At 49.0% G+C, this 23,944-nt stretch overlaps 1 protein-coding gene across 1 annotated transcript in view; it reads right to left on the bottom strand.

The window, feature by feature from the left end:
* The window catches only part of LOC119279681 (hydroxycinnamoyltransferase 4-like), a 39,139-nt gene extending 18,087 nt beyond the window's left edge, over positions 1-21,052 (bottom strand). The window contains exon 1 of the mRNA XM_037560843.1: positions 20,940-21,052. Within this exon, the coding sequence (XP_037416740.1) occupies positions 20,940-21,052 (113 nt within the window). The remainder of the gene's footprint in view (positions 1-20,939) is intronic.
* Between the last annotated feature and the right edge of the window lie 2,892 nt (positions 21,053-23,944).

Raw genomic sequence — 23,944 nt, 5'->3', positions numbered from 1 at the left:
AAATAGGACATATGGGGTACTTGTGACTAATGCATGGGCCGGGGTATCTTAGTAGTTAATTAAGTAGGATCAAGTGCCCCGGCGTACTTGTGACTAATGCATGGCTTTTAGGGTGCCTCGGTGTCGATAAAAACCGAAATGATGAAAAGTTAGGCTTTTAGGGTGCCTTGGCGTCGAAAAACCCTCAATGATAAAAGCTTAGATTTTAGGATGCCTCGGTGTCGACAAACCCTAAATGATGAGACCATGATCTTGTTCCTTGACAATAACCAACTTTTTGACCAAACTTTGTTTCTATTTAGAGAGAAACATGGCCCACAACGATGAGGCCGGGGGTTTGGGCGGCAAGGCATTCTGGGAGCTGTCCCAGGAGATGGAGGAACAACCTCACTTGTATGAGGCCGCCTTCCCCACCGATCCTGAGACCACGGATGGTGCCGCCGAGGATGACCACACTGATGCCACCACTGATGGTGCCGCCGAGGATGCCACCACTGATGATGGCGGCGCACGCACAGATAGCAGCCAGCCGAAGAGGCAACGGAAGGACCGGCGCCCTATCGTGCTCCGCACCCTCAAGGAGGAAGTTACTGAAGTGGACTCCAACGGGAATCCAACGGCGCCCGAACGAATAGTCAAGGGGTACTCGCTTCAGCTCGGGTGCATTGTCCGGAGCACCGTCTCGACCAACACCGAGAACCTAAGGCATCCTGACCGAGGGAATTTGCGCAACCTCCTCTTCACGAAGCTGCACGAACGATACAAGTTCCCCGCTGAATTCGAAAACACAAGCCTCAAAGGGAATAAAGTGAACAATGTTGCCCTCACGAAGATGAGCAAGGCCCTGTCTACTTGGAAAAGCAATGTGAAGAGAATGATCGAGAAAGGTGAGAGTTATGAGAAGATCAAGGAGAAAAATCCTTCGATCACCGAAGATGACTACAACGACTTCAAGATAAATTGCTCGAGCACCGCAAGCTCCCAATCAAGTGAGTGGGGGAAACAAATGCGGGAGCTAAACATAGGGTAACACACACTCGGTCCCGGCGGTTACAGAGTGGCGGAGCCTATATGGGACAAGGAGGAGGCGGACCGTGCCGAGCAAGGCCTACCGCCCCTCTTCGATAAATACGGTGACAAGTAGACCAGGAACTTTGTCAGGGCCCGGTACAAGAAGGACCCGAAAACAAAGGAGCTTACCACGGATCCGAAGACCAGGCGGCTTGAGCTTGTTCTGGTAAGGAATACACCCCCGCGTAATTAGCTCCATATGGTTGCATTCTAATTAATGAAGCCGAATTTCTAAATGGTTCACATTCCTTCCGCAGGCGACTGAAAGCAGTAGCGCGGGGTCGACTCAGAGCAACCCTTGGGACACCACTCTAAATAGGGGGTTGAATATAATGAAGAACAAGGATAAGCTCAGTAAGCCGACGTCAGCTGGTCGTGTGGCCGGCAAAGGCTTGTCGACAAAATGGGGGTCATACTATACCGCTGGTGTGCGGAAGGAGAAAAAGACCAGCTCGGAAAGCCAGGCGCGAGAGGTTCAAGAACTCAAGGCACAGGTGGCGCGGATTCCGGAGATTGTCCAAGAGAAAGTGGAACAACGACTCGGAGCGACGATCACCGCCCTTGTGCCTACCTTGATCTCGGGGTTGAGCGCGTGGATTGCGGGCGGCCAACAGGGGCCGTCCCCGATTCCTAGCTTCACGGCCAGCAACTCGCATAATGCGATGGCGGGGCCATTGGTGCCTCCGGCGGAGGCGGCATTGGTGTCTCCGACGCCGGCACGGGAGCTTAATGCACCCGGGTGTACGCCGGCCGGCACCTCTGCAGCAAGCGGCCCCTCCGTCAACTGCACGCCCGCCGTTGGCGGTGCCTCTACATGTCAGGACCCCGACTCAATGCCACATCGATCTAGCATGTAACACCTCATATCACTTTGCGGCCTCACGCACGGTATTCCCACGGGTGTCGCCTTACCTTTGCTCGGGACCGTTTGCGCCTTTTGGCACACGTATATGACAGTGTCGCTAGCATCCATATGATAAGGAGTCCGGGCTGACATGGCTAGTCGTAAACCCAAAGCGGCACAGACTTACAGGGACAGGCATCCATGACCCAGCATCGAACGTGTCGGTCATCAGCGAGTGAATCCAGGCTGTAGCACTGGGCTAGCAGGACTCCGGTGAACCGGGCTGTAGCGGGCTAACAGGACTCCGGTATTCACCGCGTGACATTTCCCCGAAGGGACAGACACAGGAACGAAGAAGGACACATGCCGACCAGCCTAAGTGTTCCGGAGCAGTAGCAAGCTACCATGGCTCGGTGGAAACACTAGGAGACATTTCCCCGTAAGAGAGGCTACTAAAGATAAACAACTAGATGGTCAGATCCCACACATACCAAGCATTTCAATAACATACACACAATATGCTCGATATGTGCAAATACAACATGGCATCACAACATGACTCTATGACTCAAGTAACCTATTCAATAGGCTCCGAGGAGCGAGATATTACAAACATGGGTCTCATGACCCAACATTCAGAGCATACAAATCAAGCACAAGCGGAAGCTATCATGTCTGAGTATAGACATCTATAAATGAAAAAGGCTGAGAAGCCTGACTATCTACCAGATCCTGCCGAGGGCACAAGATCGTAGCTGAGGTAACAAGCTAAACGTCGAAGTCCACGCGAAACTACTAGTGAGACCGAAGTCTCTCTGCAAAACATAAAATAGGCAAACGTGAGTACAAATGTACCCAGCAAGACTTACATCAGAACTAACTACATATGCATCATTATCAACAAAGGGGATGGTGGGGTTTAACTGCAGCAAGCCAGCTTGACTCGGTGGCTATCCTAAACTACGACTGCAAGCGACTCTTTTGAGGTGGCGCACACGAGTCCACATATTCACCATATCAATACACCACTATGGATCCGCTCCCGTCTCCCTACGAGAACGCCATCCATAGCACTCACGCTTATCTTGCGTATTTTAGAGTATCCACTTTCACTTGTCTATGAACTGATATAAGCAACCCAGAGGTCCTTTTCCGCGGACACGGCTATTCGAATAGATGATGTTAACCCTGCAGGGGTGTACTTCTTCACACACGCTCTCACCACTTACCACCGTTTACACGACATGTACTCGGCAACCTTCAAGCGGAAGCCCAACGTGGGTGTCGGCCACGGCCTGCCTAAACACTCAAGTCTCTAGTCCAGGTTTATCGCCTATTCGGGTTCCATCCATGAGGAGATCCGGCCGGAGTTTCGCTCACAGCCCCAAACGATGTGAACAGGGTTCCGTGACACCAAACGGGCGCCCGGTTTACCCGGCCACGTGCCTACCGCATCACAGCCCACCCCTACGGTCAGCGCTGTCCACGGCCTCCAGCATACTACAAACACCAGAAACTACTTGCAACTTCTGGACAGAGGACAAGGGTGATTAAGAAGCCGAGAGGGTCCATTGGTTTCGGGCCCAATGCGTGGTAGTAGCTGAATCATGGATCACAAACACAGAACTCAGTTCCTGAGGACGGCTGCAATGAGACAACCCACCATGTACTCCTACATGGCCTCTCACCGCTACCTTTACCAAATCGTGTTCACACGCTTAGCTCACACACCGTAGGACATGTTCACACACCTCTGATTCATCCCCGATGAATCAGACCCGACTCAACTCTAAGCAGTAGCAGGCATGACAAACAGGCATGAATGAGTAGGCACAACAGGGCTCAAACAACTCCTACTCATGCTAGTGGGTTTCATCTATTTACTGTGGAATGACAGGTCATGCAGAGGATAAAGGGGTTCAGCTACCGCAGCAAGTAACAGATGAATCGGTGTTGTCCTAATGCAGTAAAAGAGAGCAGGAGCAAGAGAGTAGGATTGTATCGGAATGAACAAGGGGGTTTTGCTTGCCTGGCACTTCTGAAGATAGCATTGAGTCTTCATCAGTGTCAACGATCACATCGTCGATACAACGTCTACCGAGGGGGAACAACACCGGCAAACACAGAAGAAACACAATCAATGCAATGCACAATATGATGCATGCTATGACATGGCAATATGAATGTGTTTTGGGCTAATGCACCTAAAACCAGATTAAATGAAGTTGGTTTGAATCCAAGATTCAAATTCAAACTCCATATGTGGATATTTAAATGCCATTAGTATGATTTGTGCTAAACAGCATCTATAAGTTGTTCTGACATGCATGAAAATGGTACAGATGGATTCCTTGAATTTTTCTGATAATTTTTCATATATAAATTATTTAATTTGGAGTTACGGTTGAATTTCTATGATTTATTGAAGTTTATACAATTTTCTGGATTTTCTGATTTATTTTTAAATCCAGAAAATACTTATTGCGTCAGCATTGCGTCACTATGACGTCAGCAGGTCAACAGACGCTGCTGGTGGTCAAAACTGACCAGTGGGGTCCACTGGTCAGTGACTGGGGCTGATTAATGTCGCTGACATGTGGGCCCAGTCAACAGCCACGTCAGCTTAGTCAAAGCTGACGCGTGGGGCCACTAGGATTAGTTAAAAACTAAACAGAAACTAATCTAGGATTAATTAGCAGGTGGGGCCCTGCTGTTAGTGTCACAGGGTTAATTAGCAGGGTCAAATCCCGGGTCAGTGGGGTCAAACCCACCGGCGACATGACGCCGGCGAGGCCCGAGACGGCGGCGCGAGCCGGAAACGCGCTACAGGGCACGGGCGAGGCTGTGCTTGGGCTCGTTGGAGAGCCCTTGCTGGTGCGCATCGAATGGTGGTGGTGGCCGTGCCTGTGGTGGCCGGTACCGACGACGGCGAGCTCGTGAGCGGCGGCCGGAGTTCGGCCAACGGCGGGTTAGGCGATCCAGGGCGCTAGGGGAGGCGTTGGTGCGTGCTACGTGCTCCTGGTGAGGTGTGGAGCACGATGGTGTGCCCGGCTTCGAGCCACAGTGGCTCTGGCCACGCCGGCGACGAGGCACGGCGGCGGCGAGCTTCGGCCGTGGTGGAAGATGGAGCTAGGGGACGAAATCAGGTGCGGGGAGTGAGGGGAAGAGAAGAGGAGCTCACGGGGAGTCGGACGAGACGCTGAGTGGGCTCGGGGACGCCTCTGCAACGGCGAATTGACGACGGCGATCTCCGGGCACCGGAGATGAAGACGACGACGCTCCGGTCGACTGCGGCCTCCTCTGGTCGCGTGCATCGCGTGTGTAGCTCCACGGGGTCAGGGCGGAGCTCAGGGATGCATAGAGGGAGCGAGGGGGTGGCTGGTGGCCATGGCGAACGGCGTCGGTGGCGACGGGCTCCGCTCGGGCAGAGAGGGAGAGGGAGCGGAGGGGGATAGGGACGGAGGGAGAGACGCGGGAGAGTGAGGGAGGGTCGAGGGAGCCGCGTGGCGTCTCCAGGGAGTAGCGGAGGCAAGCAGGGAGGCAGGAGGTGGCCTGGGCGTGTGCCCGCGCGCTCCGGCCACGCGCCTGCGCCTACTGGCGCGAGGAGGAAGGCGGCAAGGGGGGGGGGAGAAGTGGTGGGCTGGGCCGCTGCTGGCTGCACAGTGTTGGGCCAGGTAAGTGGCGCCAGGTAAGTCCTTCTGCTCTCTTTCTTTTACTTTTTTTCTATTTTCTGTAGTTTGTTTTGATTTAGTTTAGCAACTAAATCATTTAAATAAATTCTGTAGATTTTTATGTGGGTTGCTAAAATATATACAAAGCCACTCACAAACTTCCAGAATTATTGGAGTCATATTTAATATATATTTAAATATAAATCCAAAGCAAATAGTTATTGGATTAATTCAAATGGCCAAAATAATTATCTCTGTGACTCCAAAAATATTGGTTTAATTTTTACCTCTTACCAATATTTCCATGGAATAACAGGAACATTTTCTTGGACACATTTGAGAAGATTTAATTGTTGGTTATTTTTAGAGGTTTCCTGAGGCTTTTGAAAATTCCTCAATTCAAATTTCATTTGAATTTAAACATGATGCACACACCAGATAGCACCAGAAGCTAGGGATGTGACAACTCACCCCCACTAAACAAGAATCTCGTCTCGAGATTCAAGCGTAGGGTAAGGTGAAGGGGAAACGCAAACTAGTATAATCTTCACGATCCAGGGTGCACTTCAGTTGAACGTTGATTCATTCATCATTATTGTCTTGAAGTCTTGCTCTGAGAAATCCTGTCAACATGACATGGAGGGAAGAAGGAGACTCTAGAAGGGTCGATCTCCTCGAAGATCGAACAACTCAAGATTAACTTACGGAATGAGACATAGAACCATCTTTCGGGTTGAGACACGAGATACACATCAATAGGGGTGGAATAAACGGATGACGAAGGTTCACTAGGTAGACAACAATTTCATACCTAAGAAGGTGGTAAACGATTGTCAACGTAGCGAGGAGTTGAGTTGCCATGATACCATAACGATACACCTTAGGGAAGGTGACTCGTAGAGATATCCCCTTAAGTGGCAAAAAGAATTACTTTTGATTCAGAGATCATTGAAACTCTTTAAACCAGCCTAAGGCAATTCTCGAGCGATCGTTTGGAGGGGGTCGGTAGAATGACATACTTGGACTTGGATGATGTGGATTACCTTGTTGAAGACAACGTAATGGATGATTTTGCTTATCACCGGAAATGGAAGAGACCCATGGTAGAATGGCACATTGGCGGTGCAAGCTGGGAACAAAATGCAAATGCTGGGAATGATTCTGGTAACTGGGGAAGAACCCAACAATAGGGAGTGAATTCACTGTTTGAAGAGATCATAGCATGTCGAGGAAACGGAGAGGATCCCCAGTTAATGCCGAAGATAACACCTAGCGCTTGAGCGTGCTCTCAAGAACTTGAGCATTTCCATATTCATCAAGGTTTTACCAACATCGGTGTCAAGGATCCTGGCAACACAACTTGCTACCATGATGAATGATGATGGATGATGCAGATGCAAAGGAAGATAACACCTTCTCAAATTTCACCCCTGGCGGGGCCAAGGAGATAAAATCTGGATGATCGACCGAGAGACATTTAGCACTCCGCTTCTAATGTTCTCCTTGATGTGCTAGGGTAACCCATTCATAGATATGGTTTGATATCTAGAACATCAAGTAAAGGTCGGACTTCGGGAGCAATAGAATCCATAGGAAACAGTTACGGAGGTAAACCCTACGAAATCCTTATGGGGAGGTGGCCAACTTCCTTAACAAGATACTACAATGATAGGTCTTCCGGCTGGGTGTGTTGGCCACGACATCCACTTTACCGGTTGTCGAGGGACCAATATTATAGTTCTTGGGAAATGTTCCAACCATCATATCTGCCTGAGATTCAGATCTGGTTGGTGTCAGGATATTCCAGACTCATCGAGTCTAGGAAGGAAAATGAAGGTTTGCAACACAAATCGACGAGATGACGTTGCGAGATTCTCGGGAGATGAACTACGATAGCAAGCTCCAAAACATGAGCTGGTTCTGCTACAAACATGTGAACACGTTGTCCCAGACAAGCATGACCACGTGGTAGTCTTATAATAAAACACTACCGAGTTCTGGTTGGGAACCATCACCGTGGATAACGAAGTCCTTGCATAAGTCATATGATTAGCTCTTATGAAGGAACTTCTTCTCCTTGAACAAATCAATCAGTGGCTTGGTGTGCTCGGGACACATATGGAATGAAGGTTGCAAGTCTCCAGACCACAGAATACTTCGCACGTGTGCATGACTGATTTGCGATGATTCCAAGGAAACAAAACAATCTTCCTCAAATTCATGGCGGCAACTTGCATCATATGCACATGAATTAGGGAAAGTCACTACTTTCATCCAAACATATACTTCATGAACGAAACACAAAGAAATGCTTACACAAATTTCCAACACTAGGTTGATGTTCAACATGATTCATGGGGGGAGACAAAATGCTACTGATGGGCTCAACAGCAACTCATCGGAATTTCCATATCACTGGATTTCCATTATCATGTGAACACGGTGATAGCATTGGTCAGAACCAAAAGATATAATGGTGTATGCTCGAGGGATCAACCACGAGGAAGACAACATTACGAACATCGTTGGTTCTGACTTGATTTGACGATAACCCACACTCAAATCAAAGGATTGATAAGACAATAGGTCCAGCAACTGATCACAGGGACCAATCGATGAAGATATCATCTTTCTTCAATACACACTACACAAGAATATCCTTTTGGGACGAACTAAGTCAGGCAAGCTTTTATCTTCCAACTCTCCAAGTTGTTGTCTAGCTTAACCAACTAGCTCAGGGATATCTAACACCGATTCTTGGAGAGAAGGTGGTTCACAAGAAACCAACTTGATCACGAGCTCAACATAGCGGTCAGGTGACAACCTGGTAATACTTCCGAGAAGATCTTCGGAAATCACGAACCACCGATATGTTACTAAGCTCGAGAACAATCTTGCTTTTCAGGGCAAGATGATATGATCAAATGAGCGAGGACTTAACAAATCCTATCTCATCAATCGAGGAGTGCACCAGGAAAATGGACTAGGTAGCACCATCAACCTTAGGGTGATGATTCAATAGTCAACTCACTAAGGATGACATTATTGTCCATTTAACTACCAAGCAACGGAGTTGCTAGGAGTATTGATTTCACACATCATGATTCACTTGTCGGCACTCCGGCTGCAACAACACGGAACCGAGGAATGAAAAAAAGGATGGCGTGAAGTATCACTATGTCAAGAATTCACAAAAGGTGGTGCAATTCTCATGAAATTCCTGTCATAAAGAAGGTAATACTTCAGGGTAGAGCAGACCAGAAGCTGGATTGTAACTTGATCTGCGGAACACAACTACTTTGACCCAATCCTAGATATGGATGAGGTACTGGAGTTTGTTTCTCCTAGTCATTCGGGACAGAATGGCTTGACGGACCACAAGGGTACCAGGCATCGGTAAACGAATACATGCGTACCCTTGACTATCAATTGATAGACGAAGGTCAGAATGCAACTAAAGAGAACAACTCAAAGGAACATATAATTTTCTGAGTTGTGGATGCATAGATTAGTATGTCGAACCAAGTTCAACATATTTCTTCCGGATAACCCATGCGGAAAGGTAGAACTGGCAGAGCCACAATATATAATGGAGAACTCATCAAAAATAATACTGTTGTGATATTTCAGTTCAACGAGGAACTTCTGCCATAAGTAGTTCATGGTATGTGGAAGAAGAAGATACCACGGACTTCAAGGACTATCGCAAAGGTTACTAATATCCTAAAGGCGCTAGCAATTACTATCAACATGAAGTAAGTAGAGTGAATCTCGGGTTCAAGAACCCAGGAATAGAATACCTACTACTAAGTAGCATCACGGGATGCTTTCGAGAATGATGGCCAGAATCATCACACTGGGAACACAAATCATGGCTAAATTACTAGATGATCCCCTGAGACACCTAGGGTCATAATAATTATTCCAACATAATGTCAAGGCAATAGAATACCTCAACTCAACAATTAGTGTGATTGAGCTGGCATAAAGGAACATCGAAACCAGAGGGAGAGGATTTTGCAAATGCATCAGACTATTTAGAAACCTGGAATGACTCGGACAGCATAACGGCTGTAAATGCTCAGAAAAGGTTTGAGACATTCACAAAATTGGTGGCATAGCCACTCAGAAGCACAATATCAAGGTTCCGAGATCAACAATTAACATACGGAAGTAGTAGGAACTGAACTGAGACTTAAATCCAACAATCTTATAAGTCGACTGATTAGTAACACGTGATCCTAATAGAAAGAAGAGATAGCCTAGTTCTTAATCCCCGCAGGAAAGATAAGATAACTCAGATCAGAAGGGCATGAGGTATAAGGAGTAAAAGAGCCTTACGTTCCATCCCACAATCAATTCCCTTATATAACTAAAGAATTTTCTAGACTCAACTTCGACCAGTTTGGCTTGGTAATCCTACAGGCAGTCAAGCTCTGATACCAACGCTGTCAGGACCCCGACTCAATGCCACATCGATCTAGCATGTAACACCTCATATCACTTTGCGGCCTCACGCACGGTATTCCCACGGGTGTCGCCTTACCTTTGCCCGGGACCGTTTGCGCCTTTTGGCACACGTATATGACAGTGTCGCTAGCATCCATATGATAAGGAGTCCGGGCTGACATGGCTAGTCGTAAACCCAAAGCGGCACAGACCTACAGGGACAGGCATCCATGACCCAGCATCGAACGTGTCGGTCATCAGCGAGTGAATCCAGGCTGTAGCACTGGGCTAGCAGGACTCCGGTGAACCGGGCTGTAGCGGGCTAACAGGACTCCGGTATTCACCGCGTGACATTTCCCCGAAGGGACAGACACAGGAACGAAGAAGGACACATGCCGGCCAGCCTAAGTGTTCCGGAGCAGTAGCGAGCTACCATGGCTCGGTGGAAACACTAGGAGACATTTCCCGGTAAGAGAGGCTACTAAAGATAAACAACTAGATGGTCAGATCCCACACATACCAAGCATTTCAATAGCATACACACAATATGCTCGATATGTGCAAATACAACATGGCATCACAACATGACTCTACGACTCAAGTAATTTATTCAAATAGGCTCCGAGGAGCGAGATATTACAATCATGGGTCTCATGACCCAACAATCAGAGCATACAAGTCAAAGCACATGCGGAAGCTTAACATGTCTGAGTACAGACAACTATAAATGAAAAAGGCTGAGAAGCCTGACTATCTACCAGATACTGCCGAGGGCACAAGATCGTAGCTGAGGTAACAAGCTAAACGTCGAAGTCCACGTGGAACTACTAGTGAGACCGAAGTCTCTCTGCAAAAACATAAAATAGGCAAACGTGAGTACAAATGTACCCAGCAAGACTTACATCAGAACTATCTACATATGCATCGTTATCAACAAAGGGGATGGTGGGGTTTAACTGCAGCAAGCCAGCTTTGACTCGGTGGCTATCCTGAACTACGACTGCAAGCGACTCTTTTGAGGTGGCGCACACGAGTCCACATATTCACCATATCAATACACCACTATGGATCCGCTCCCGTCTCCCTACGAGAACGCCATCCATAGCACTCACGCTTATCTTGCGTATTTTAGAGTATCCACTTTCACTTGTCTATGAACTGATATAAGCAACCCAGAGGTCCTTTTCCGCGGACACGGCTATTCGAATAGATGATGTTAACCCTGCAGGGGTGTACTTCTTCACACACGCTCTCACCACTTACCGCCGTTTACACGACATGTACTCGGCAACCTTCAAGCGGAAGCCCAACGTGGGTGTCGGCCACGGCCTGCCTAAACACTCAAGTCTCTAGTCCAGGTTTATCGCCTATTCGGGTTCCATCCATGAGGAGATCCGACCGGAGTTTCGCTCACAGCCCCAAACGATGTGAACAGGGTTCCGTGACACCAAACGGGCGCCCGGTTTACCCGGCCACGTGCCTACCGCATCACAGCCCACCCCTACGGTCAGCGCTTTCCACGGCCTCCAGCATACTACAAACACCAGAAACTACTTGCAACTCCTGGACAGAGGACAAGGGTGATTAAGAAGCCGAGAGGGTCCATTGGTTTCGGGCCCAATGCGTGGTAGTAGCTGAATCATGGATCACAAACACAGAACTCAGTTCCTGAGGACGGCTGCAATGAGACAACCCACCATGTACTCCTACATGGCCTCTCACCGCTACCTTTACCAAATCGTGTTCACACGCTTAGCTCACACACCGTAGGACATGTTCACACACCTCTGATTCATCCCCGATGAATCAGACCCGACTCAACTCTAAGCAGTAGCAGGCATGACAAACAAGCATGAATGAGTAGGCACAACAGGGCTCAAACAACTCCTACTCATGCTAGTGGGTTTCATCTATTTACTGTGGAATGACAGGTCATGCAGAGGATAAAGGGGTTCAGCTACCGCAGCAAGTAACAGATGAATCGGTGTTGTCCTAATGCAGTAAAAGAGAGCAGGAGCGAGAGAGTAGGATTGTATCGGAATGAACAAGGGGGTTTTGCTTGCCTGGCACTTCTGAAGATAGCATTGAGTCTTCATCAGTGTCAACAATCACATCGTCGATACAACGTCTACCGAGGGGGAACAACACCGGCAAACACAGAAGAAACACAATCAATGCAATGCACAATATGATGCATGCTATGACATGGCAATATGAATGTGTTTTGGGCTAATGCACCTAAAACCAGATTAAATGAAGTTGGTTTGAATCCAAGATTCAAATTCAAACTCCATATGTGGATATTTAAATGCCATTAGTATGATTTGTGCTAAACAGCATCTATAAGTTGTTCTGACATGCATGAAAATGGTACAGATGGATTCCTTGAATTTTTCTGATAATTTTTCATATATAAATTATTTAATTTGGAGTTACGGTTGAATTTCTATGATTTATTGAAGTTTATACAATTTTCTGGATTTTCTGATTTATTTTTAAATCCAGAAAATACTTATTGCGTCAGCATTGCGTCACTATGACGTCAGCAGGTCAACAGACGCTGCTGGTGGTCAAAACTGACCAGTGGGGTCCACTGGTCAGTGACTGGGGCTGATTAATGTCGCTGACATGTGGGCCCAGTCAACAGCCACGTCAGCTTAGTCAAAGCTGACGCGTGGGGCCACTAGGATTAGTTAAAAACTAAACAGAAACTAATCTAGGATTAATTAGCAGGTGGGGCCCTGCTGTTAGTGTCACAGGGTTAATTAGCAGGGTCAAATCCCGGGTCAGTGGGGTCAAACCCACCGGCGACATGACGCCGGCGAGGCCCGAGACGGCGGCGCGAGCCGGAAACGCGCTACAGGGCACGGGCGAGGCTGTGCTTGGGCTCGTTGGAGAGCCCTTGCTGGTGCGCATCGAATGGTGGTGGTGGCCGTGCCTGTGGTGGCCGGTACCGACGACGGCGAGCTCGTGAGCGGCGGCCGGAGTTCGGCCAACGGCGGGTTAGGCGATCCAGGGCGCTAGGGGAGGCGTTGGTGCGTGCTACGTGCTCCTGGTGAGGTGTGGAGCACGATGGTGTGCCCGGCTTCGAGCCACAGTGGCTCTGGCCACGCCGGCGACGAGGCACGGCGGCGGCGAGCTTCGGCCGTGGTGGAAGATGGAGCTAGGGGACGAAATCAGGTGCGGGGAGTGAGGGGAAGAGAAGAGGAGCTCACGGGGAGTCGGACGAGACGCTGAGTGGGCTCGGGGACGCCTCTGCAACGGCGAATTGACGACGGCGATCTCCGGGCACCGGAAATGAAGACGACGACGCTCCGGTCGACTGCGGCCTCCTCTGGTCGTGTGCGTCGCGTGTGTAGCTCCACGGGGTCAGGGCGGAGCTCAGGGATGCATAGAGGGAGCGAGGGGGTGGCTGGTGGCCGTGGCGAACGGCGTCGGTGGCGACGGGCTCCGCTCGGGCAGAGAGGGAGAGGGAGCGGAGGGGGATAGGGACGGAGGGAGAGACGCGGGAGAGTGAGGGAGGGTCGAAGGAGCCGCGTGGCGTCTCCAGGGAGTAGCGGAGGCAAGCAGGGAGGCAGGAGGTGGCCTGGGCGTGTGCCCGCGCGCTCCGGCCACGCGCCTGCGCCTACTGGCGCGAGGAGGAAGGCGGCAAGGGGGGGGGGAGAAGTGGTGGGCTGGGCCGCTGCTGGCTGCACAGTGTTGGGCCAGGTAAGTGGCGCCAGGTAAGTCCTTCTGCTCTCTTTCTTTTACTTTTTTTCTATTTTCTGTAGTTTGTTTTGATTTAGTTTAGCAACTAAATCATTTAAATAAATTCTGTAGATTTTTATGTGGCTTGCTAAAATATATACAAAGCCACTCACAAACTTCCAGAATTATTGGAGTCATATTTAATATATATTTAAATATAAATCCAAAGCAAATAGTTATTGGATTAATTCAAATGGCCAAAATAATTATCTCTGTGACTCCAAAAATATTGGTTTAATTTTTACCTCTTACCAATATTTCCATGGAATAACAGGAACATTTTCTTGGACACATTTGAGAAGATTTAATTGTTGGTTATTTTTAGAGGTTTCCTGAGGCTTTTGAAAATTCCTCAATTCAAATTTCATTTGAATTTAAACATGATGCACACACCAGACAGCACCAGAAGCTAGGGATGTGACACTACATTAGCCGAGCTCGACGCCATCATCACGGTAACTAATTAAGCCTCTCTCGGCCGAGGACTTCATCTCCTTGCCTTTGACTGGGCATCCCTGACGCCCTACATGTTTTTGCAGGGCGCCGCCGACGTTTCGTGCACTCTCCTCCACTTCGTGAACAACGAGTTGGTCGATGTCGCCAAGGGCAAAATCGTTCAACCGGGAACCCCTTGTTCCACGGTACCCAGATGCCACCCAACTTGTTTAGGGTTCAACTGGTTCGGGTGCTGCCAGGCTGCGACGACTTGTTACCTCCGAATCGACCCGTCGGGGCCGACGATGATGACGTGATGACCCTCAGCGCTTGCCTGAGCTGGCCCCTGCTTTGGCCGAAGAGCCAGATTCGTTTGGGGGCGGGGGACACCACCCCAAAGACAACACCGCCAGTCGTGCCGGCGCCAAGTCGGCCCCATGGCAAGACCGCCGTAACGGTGCCGGACATCCCTATGCCACTGGATCCAAACATGCATATGGCACAGGATCAGAATGACGACGACGACGACTATGATACATTTGGCAACGTCGATCAGTACTTTGCCGAGCATGGGTACGATGGCGACTTCATGGGGCCTCCTTCTCAAGAACCAAACCCAACAAAAGACGTGTGCGATCTAGCTCGTACCGCGGAGAAGCCAAGTTGCAACAGGCGCCGTCTGGCGTTCAGCTCTCAGGAGACGCCTCCAGCTGCCGACTTCACCGAGCCTCAGATAGGCGAGGTGCGAAATATTATCAGCCCCAACACACTCAAGAAGGCGGTCTGTGAGCAAAACTCGGTCCCATTACAGAAGAAGAAGAGGGCACGCAAAAGAAAGACTAAGAAGGGTGCGAGCCAGCCGGCACCGAGTACGATCCGTGCTCAGGACGGGCCACCTTCACCTAAGGATATCTCGAGGAGGGTGCATGTGGCGGGTAGGGCGATGCTACCACCAAATATGCTCAATGCTGCAACCGGTGCTATGCGGAGTCTGCACGACAGTGTTCTTTCTTTGGAGAAGCGGCGTCTCAGAGAGAAGGATGTGGCATACCCGGTTTTCGTGGCCAAGGTGCCAGAGGGCAAGGGCTTTGTGGATGGCGACATCGGGGGTACGATCGTCCTGCGGTTTGATGACATCTTTGCTATGTTTAACCTTCATCCGCTGCACTACACCTTCGTTCGGCTATTTTCGCTGAGTATGGAGATGCGGATCATTCACGACAAGACCCCGGACATCGTGATAGTCGACCCCTTCTACATGCGTGCCAAGATCTTGGGCAGCGCTGGGGACCGGCAAGTCGCGAGTTCTTACCTCGAAGGCGTCATTCTGGCAAACCAAGATAAGGATAACTTCCTCGTGCCTTACTTTCCCGAGTAAGTCCTCCCCTCAACCGGCCCGTAACATATGAATTCTTACATTTCGATCGTTTTTCTTTTAACATTCCGTGTTTTCTGCAGTGACACACGTTGCACGCTCATCCTCCTAAGCCCCAAATATTCCATGGCCACGTATTTCGACCCGGACCGTCAGTCGAACGTAGACTACACAAATGTCAAGAAGGTTCTTGATGATGTTCTCCCCGGCTACGCCAAATCTGGAGGCACCTTCACCAGGCCTATTCGTAAGTACGGCAAGCACGTGTTCTCCCACAATGAGACGTTCTGCTGCGTCAAGCAGCCGCCTGGCGGTCAGAAGGGTGCCTACTACGCCATCCATCACATGCGGGCGATCGTACGGGACCATCATCAACTTCTGCTACTGAGTAAACTCCAAGATTGGGCCGCGAGCGTGTCGGCAATCCAGGACGCGGACCTCCGACAAGAATTCTTTCGCATCCAGTCGGAGTTTGCGGAAATCATCCATCAAGATGTCCTTCGTACCTCGGGGCAGTTCTACCTCAGAAATCAACCGTCCAACAGTGACATCGACACAATGCTACAAATGCAGGATGACAACGCCCGTTCTTTCATGACTCCCATGATAGACGGCGGCTTCATCCACGCTCCGGTCCCTTGAGTCGAGTTGTCTAGTTCTGAAACATCGATTGGCTCATGTTGTAATTAAACTTTAATGAACTTGTAGTATGTCTCTTTGGTTTCGAGAGTCGTTCAACTTAGATGTAATCGATGCTATTAATGTCTTGCTTTTCTCTTCCGATCGTTCTGTTGCATACTTATATATTGCTTATGTATTGTCTGTGAATTGGTACTAACGTTTTGTTTGGCTAGTGCATAGCGATGCCGACGTATGTCGTGTACAAGGGTAAGGTTCCCGGAGTCTACGATGACTGGGAGGAGTGTCGGAGACAGGTTCACCGATTCAGCGGTAACAGTTACAAAGGGTACACCACTAGGGCCGAGGCCGAATCTAGATACGCCCGCTATCTAGCGGGAGAGGGGAGGGAGCGTTGGAGGAACCGGATGAAGACGAGTTTCATCGTGATGATGCTCATCGTGATGACCGCAGCTCTCTTCTATGTGATGGTAGTTTAGATGATCGATATCGACTTGTAATGCGAAGATAAACTCGCTACTCGCGGTCTCGAGACTTGTAATATAATGTTCTATCTTTGTTCGGTCTTTTCAATTCGGAGACTAATATGATGAATTGTATTCGGAGACTAATATGATGAATTGTATTCAAAGACTAATCTTCTATTGTATTTGATGAATCTATTGTTGATGTGTGCTCTCTATATTTTGTCAAATTATACATTTTGTAACCTGTGCAAAAAACAGAAAATAAAAAAAAAACCCTAATATTCATACTAATGGCGCATCACATGACAGTGCGCCATTAGTATGACAGTGCGCCATTAGTATGCTGCGGTTACTAATGGCGCATCCAGAGGTGGTGCGCCATTAGTATGCCAAAGCACCTGGGTATACATGCCCCCTGGGAGGCATACTAATGGCGCACCCTCGCATATACTAATGGCGCACCAGGTGGTGCGCCATTAGTATACCAGATACTAATGGCGCACCAGGTGGTGCGCCATTAGTAAAAATTACTAATGGCGTGCTATCAATGGCGCACCAGTGATGCGCCATTAATGGCCATATTAGGTGCGCCATTAGTAGTGGTATTTCTAGTAGTGATACCCTTCAAGTACCGACGAGTATCCGGTATAGTGAAGTCTGTAGTTCATAGTACCTTTCAGATATCGCATAACTCTCTCAATAGCATGCCAATGTACATCACCCGGATTGGAAACAAACCGGCTCCGCGATGTCAGATCTCGTTGCGCTTGCTAGGTACATGAGTGAACCAATGATTTGAGAGTATCTCAGTTGATCCTTAGCTGTACCTTCGAACTTTCAGACCAACACACTAGGATCATATGGTGTTTGAGATGGTTTGCAGTCCGAATATCCAAAACGGCTCAACACCTTCTCAACATAATGGGATTGCAGAAGTGTGATCCCACCCTCATTATCTCTCAGTAGCTTGATGTTCAAGATAACATCAGCCACACCAAGGTCCTTCATCTCAAAGTTCTGAGACAGAAATGACTTAACCTCCTCAATGACTTTGAGGTTGGTTCCGAATATCAGTATGTCATCAACATACAGGCACAGTATGACTCCTTCGCCCCCACCATGGCGATAGTATACACATTTGCCAGCTTCATTAACAACGAAGCCAACAGATGTCAGAGTTGTATTAAACTTATCATGACATTGCTTAGGTGCTTGCTTCAGGCCATATAAAGATTTCAGCAACCTACACACCTTTCTTTCCTGACCATCTATCACAAAGTCATCTGGCTGTTGCATGTAGATTTCCTCGTTTAGCTCTCCATTTAGAAAAGCCGTCTTAACATCCATCTAGTGGGCGAGAAGACCGTGCGAGGCCGCCAACGAGAGTAATACTCGAATGGTGGTCAGTCTAGCCACAGGTGATTAATTATCGAAGAAATCTTCCTCTTCTTCCAGGTCATAGCCCTTGGCCACAAGCCTAGCCTTGTACTTTTCAATCGTACCATCGGGCCTAAACTTCTTTTTGAACACCCACTTACATCCCAATGGTTTGCAACCATAGGGACGCTCAGTGATCTCCCATGTCCCGTTAGCCATGATGGAATCCATCTCTCTACGGACCGCATCCTTCCAGTAGTCAGCTTCTGGAGAGGCATACGCTTCTGAAATAGAAGTAGGAGTATCATCCACGAGGTACACGAAGAAATCATCACCAAAGGTCTTTGCAGTCCTTTGTCTCTTGCCCCTACCAAGGGTTTCCTCGTCATCCTCCTCAGGATTTTCATCATGTGTTCGTTCATAATATTCCATAGGAATGGCAGGCTCAGGAGTCTCCTCAGATTCCTGTCTAGAAGTGTCCTCAAAGAATGTAGCATCCTTAGACTCCATAATTGTACCGACCTTCATGTCAGGTACCTCATATTTCACTACTAGAAATCTATAGCCAACACTATTCATAGCGTAGCCCAAATTAACGCAGTCCACAGTCTTTGGTCCAAGCTTACGCTTTTTGGGGATCAGCACATTAAATTTCGCCAAGCAGCCCCAAGTACGTAAGTACGAGAGTGTTGTCCTTCTCTTGGTCCACTTCTCATAAGGAGTGATCTCGTTATCCTTTGTCGGAACTTTATTCAGGACATGACATGATGTCAGTATAGCCTCCCCCACCATGCCTTGGATAAACCCGACGTATCTAACATGGCGTTAACCAAATCAGTTAGAGTACGGTTTTTTCGCTCGGCAACCCCGTTTGATTGGGGTGAGTAGGGAGGCGTCCTCTCATGAATAATACCGTGTTCTGCACAAAAGGCATCAAACTCTTTCGAGAAGTACTCTCCACCACGATCTGACCAGACTCGTTTAATTTTCTTTTCGAGTTGGTTCTCAACTTCTGCCTTATAGATTTTAAAGTAGTGTAGAGCCTCATCTTTGGTATTTAACAGATACACATAGCAATATCTAGTGGAATCATCTATCAAAGTCATGAAATATTTCGTTCCACCTTTAGTCAACACACCATTCATCTCAGAAAGATCAGAATGTATGAGTTCAAGTGGCGCCAAGTGTCTCTCCTCTGCTGCTTTGTGAGGCTTGCGAGGTTGCTTAGATTGCAACACACGAATGGCACTTAGAACCTTTGGCTAAAGTGAAACTCGGGATTAAATTCGATTTTGCTAGCTGCGTCATAACTCCAAAACTAATGTGACAAAGATGTGAATGCCAAACTTCAGATTCATTAACACTCGAATGAATATGGCTCACGACTTTATTACAGAAATCTGTGAGGGAAAGGCGGAACATCCCTCTGCTCTCATAACATTTTCCCACAAATAGTCCATACTTAGTAACAACTAATTTATTAGACTCGAATACCAACTTAAACCCTTCTCTACATAGAAGGGAGCCACTAGCGAGGTTCTTCTTGATGGCGGGGACATGCTGCACGTTCTTCAGCTGCACGATCCTTCCTGAAGTAAAATTCAGATCGACCGTACCAACACCATGAACAGAAGCACTCACGCCATTCCCCATCAATACGGACCCGTGGCCTGTGACCTGGTAAGAAGAGAACAATGAAATGTCAGCACACACGTGAACACATGCACCTGTATCCACCCACCAATCGGTAGGCTGAAACACTGAAAAACAGTAAATAAATTACCGTACCCAGATGCACCATTCTCATTGTTGCCCACAATCATGTTGATGGACTTGGAGTCCTGTCCTGACTTCTTAAACTTGTTTGGGCACTTGTTGGCCCAATGTTCAGCCGAACCACAAGTAAAGCAACCCTCATCCTTCTTGTTCTTCTTTAAGGTCTTCTTACCCTTCTTCTTGAAGTCGGTATTCTGTTGGACACAGTTCTTTCCCTTGAGCTTGTGGGAATTGAGTTCTTCTGATGTACCATATTGGCCACAGAAGTTCCTTCAACCCCTTCTCCGTGCGAGTCCTTTGCCCTTGAATTCTGATCAACACTCAGATGGCCAATGACATCCTCTACAGAGAATTCACGCCTCTGATGTTTCAGAGTGGTGGCAAAGTTCCTCCAGGAATTGGGGAGCTTAGCGATTATGCAGCCCGCGACAAACTTGCCCGGTAACTCGCACTTAAGAAGCTCAAGCTCCTTAACAATGCATATTATCTCATGAGCTTGCTCCAATACAGGATGGTTTTCAACCATCTTGTAATCGTGGAACTGCTCTATAATATACATCTCGCTCCCTGCATCGGCAGCCCCGAACTTAGATTCAAGCGCCTCCCACAAGTTCTTGGCAGATCGCATATGCAAATATGCGTCAACCAGCTTATCTCCAATCACGCTCAGAACCACCCCGAGGAACACGACAGTGGCCTCCTTGAACGCCTTCTCCTGTTCAGGAGCGATCGTTCCTGTGGGAGTCACACCGGCGACCCAGAACACGTTCATGGCCGTGAGCCATAAGGTGGTTTTAGTCTGCCAACGCTTAAAGTACGTCCCCGTAAACGGGGACGGTTTCAGTGCAGCAGCAAAACCAGAATTCGAAAAACTCCTACACACATTAGGTTTTTGGATTGATGAATAAGTAGGCAGTTTTTCGATTAAATTAATCCATGAATAAATCATGAGCATGACATGAACAACATTGATAACACACTGATTACAATCTAACAGAGCATGTACTACGCACATAGTAGAAACATCTACGCATATCGCTAGTACTGCTACAACAGAAAGAAACACGAGAAGGATCAATGATGTATACCCTCCAATCGGCCACGCGGTGGCGGTAACGGTGGCAGCAGCCGCGGCATCCTCGGCGGCCTTCTTGTCGACCTCGGCCTTCTTAGCAGTGGCACGATCGGCGTCGGTCGACATGGTGATGACAAAGGTGATGCAGACGTAGATGAACCGAAGCGAGCAGTCGCGTAGTCGCTACCCAAAAACCTAATTGCCCCTCTCCCGTACAGGATCCGGAGAGGCGGGGTTTCGGAGGCCTGCTGTCGGTGTCAAGACCGGCGGATCTCGGGTAGGGGGTCCCGAACTGTGCGTCTAGGCGGATGGTAACGGGAGACAAGGGACACGATGTTTTTACCCAGGTTCGGGCCCTCTCGATGGAGGTAAACCCTACTCCTGCTTGATTGATATTGATGATATGGGTAGTACAAGAGTAGATCTACCACGAGATCAGAGAGGCTAAACCCTAGAAGCTAGCCTATGGTATGATTGTTGTTCGTCCTACGGACTAAAACCCTCCAGTTTATATAGGCACCGAAGAGGGTTAGGGTTGCACAGAGTCGGTTACAATGGTAGGAGATCTACATATCCGTATCGCCAAGCTTGCCTTCCACGCCAAGGAAAGTCCCATCTGGACACGGGACGAAGTCTTCAATCTTGTACTTCATAGTCCAGGAGTCCGGCCGAAGATGATAGTTCGGCTATCCGGACACCCCCTAGTCTGGGACTCCCTCAGTAGCCCCTGAACCAGGCTTCAACGATGACGAGTCCGGCGCGCATGTTGTCTTCGGCATTGTAAGGCGGGTTCCTCCTCCGAATACTTCATAGAAGATTTTGAACACAAGGATAGTGTCCGTCTCTGCAAAATAAGTTCCACATACCACCATAGAGAGAATAATATTTACACAAGTTCAATCTACTGACGTATTTCGTGGCGTGACATCGCACCACGGCCAAGCCTTTATTCGAATCGTTTTTACTGTCCCACCTCAGCGCGTTTAGCGAGGCGGTTTCCTTGGCACGTCTCGTCAAAGCAGAGATTGTGTCCCCTTATTTCGGGATTCTCATCAATAGGAGCGTGGGTAACCCAGTCGTGCCTGTTGGCACGTCTCCTCTATCGAAGGCGAGTCCAGAACGGTCACGAGGAAGGCCCTCGGTATTCAACCTCTTTATAAAGAGACCAAGGCTCCACTCCTTCTTTCAATCTCAATCGAATCCGCCCCTCGCCTCAAGTTCCAACACCCAAAGCTCCAGATACAGGCGCTTCGGACCTTCGCTGATGTCCGGCTCCGACCTGCAAGGCCAGTGGATGCCTTCCTCCATTACGGAAGAAGACGTGCTAAAGCTAAGAGATGCCAGGTATCTAACCGGCAAAATTTCGCATAGGCTGCCTGCCCAAGGGCAGGTTATTCCTACTCCCAAGCCTGGTGAAAGCGTGGTGTTTGCGTCTCACTTCCTTCGGGGGCTAAGCTTCCCGACGGACCCCTTCGTGAGGGGGCTCATGTTTTACTATGGGCTGGAATTTCATGACTTGGATCCGGAGTCCATCCTCTACATCTCATCGTTCATTATCGTATGCGAAGCCTTCCTCCACATTACCCCTCACTTCGGATTGTGGCTCAAGACCTTCAAAGTGGAGCCGAAGATGATCAAGGGGCAGCAGGCAGAGTGCGGAGGGGCTGTTATAAGCAGGAATGCTGACGCTCTGTGGCCCGAGGGCTCTTTTCAAGAGGAGCTCAGCCTATGGCAACAAGAGTGGTTTTATATCACAGCTCCCAGGGGCACCAAATGGGTGGCGCCACCTGCCTTTCGCTCAGGTCCTCCACCACGGCTGGCGTCATGGGTCAATAAAGGACTTGACTGGGGTCCGTCCAAGGACGTTCCCTTGCTGTAGGGCCACATTCAAGATCTCCTAGAGAGAGAGAGATCAGTCTGGTCATGGTAGCGCAGGTCATGCTGATTCTTCGCATCCTGCCCTGTAGACGTCGTCCCCTCCGCCTGTGGGAATTTAACCCGGAGGGACCACGAGCTCTCCAACATTTTATGGGCGCGACGCCCGTGGAGATGTACAAGCTTTTCTTCGGATCACAAGCGATGTGTCCGGACTTGACCGCCGACGCAGGTCTGAGCTGCAATCGCCCGGATACTCAAGTAAGTAGTCCTGTACCCGAACATGCTATCCCATATTTATCATGAATTTGCTCTCAAAAGAGCTGTCCCCTGAATAGGAGTGGATAGCGAAAGCAAAGCTAATCAGGTGTCCGGCCCCCCTCCCTGAGACCACGACGGATCCCGTGTTAACTAGGATGCTAGAGGTTGCGCCTTCGGAAGAAGGTGAAGGGGGGAACAATGAGGCTACTGCCTCCGTGAAGGAGGCTGCCAGGAAAGGAGGGATCGAGAATCCCTCCATCCAAGGGAAGAAGAGGACCGCCTCTGAAGACCCGGAGACCATGGTCTCAAAGCGGGGGAAGAAATCTTCGTCAGAGAGTCCTGCGCCGAGAGATGCCTCGGCCGCATTATGCCCCCAAGGGGATCAGCCCTCCATCGAGCCGTAAGTAAAAAGGGGAGTTTCTATTAAAATAAAGGATATCCCTGCCCTATTTCTGATAAAGATAACCGAAGTTTTACCTTGTAGTTCGGATCTCATCCCTTCTCAGCAGAGTTCATCTTCGGGGGATCTTCGTCCGGAGAAGATTGAGAGCGAAACGCCTCCCCCTGCCGTACCGTCGTGCGAGGCAGGCGACCCTGAGGTGTCGTCACGGAGGGTTTCTCCGAGTCCGGCGGAGCCGGAAGGCAGTCATATTTCCCCTCAAAGCCCTCCATGTCCGGCCTTCGAAAAAGGCAATCGGACGAGTCCGGCACCACCTGGTGTATGGTCGGAGGAGCTGAAGGATCTGCTCGGGCGAGCGTCTATCTCAGAAGATCACCGTGCGTTAATGGGTACGGTGATTGAAAGGATTTCATCCGCCGAGAGCGGATTGCACGAAGCCGTCAGAAGTTTACTAACAGGTTTTGAGGTACGCAAAATGATGT

The sequence above is a fragment of the Triticum dicoccoides genome, chromosome 3B (genome assembly GCF_002162155.2).
Source record: "Triticum dicoccoides isolate Atlit2015 ecotype Zavitan chromosome 3B, WEW_v2.0, whole genome shotgun sequence".
Taxonomy (NCBI): Eukaryota; Viridiplantae; Streptophyta; class Magnoliopsida; order Poales; family Poaceae; genus Triticum; species Triticum dicoccoides.
Note: the sequence above shows the minus strand (reverse complement) of the source record. Positions and strands in the feature narration are given on the sequence as shown.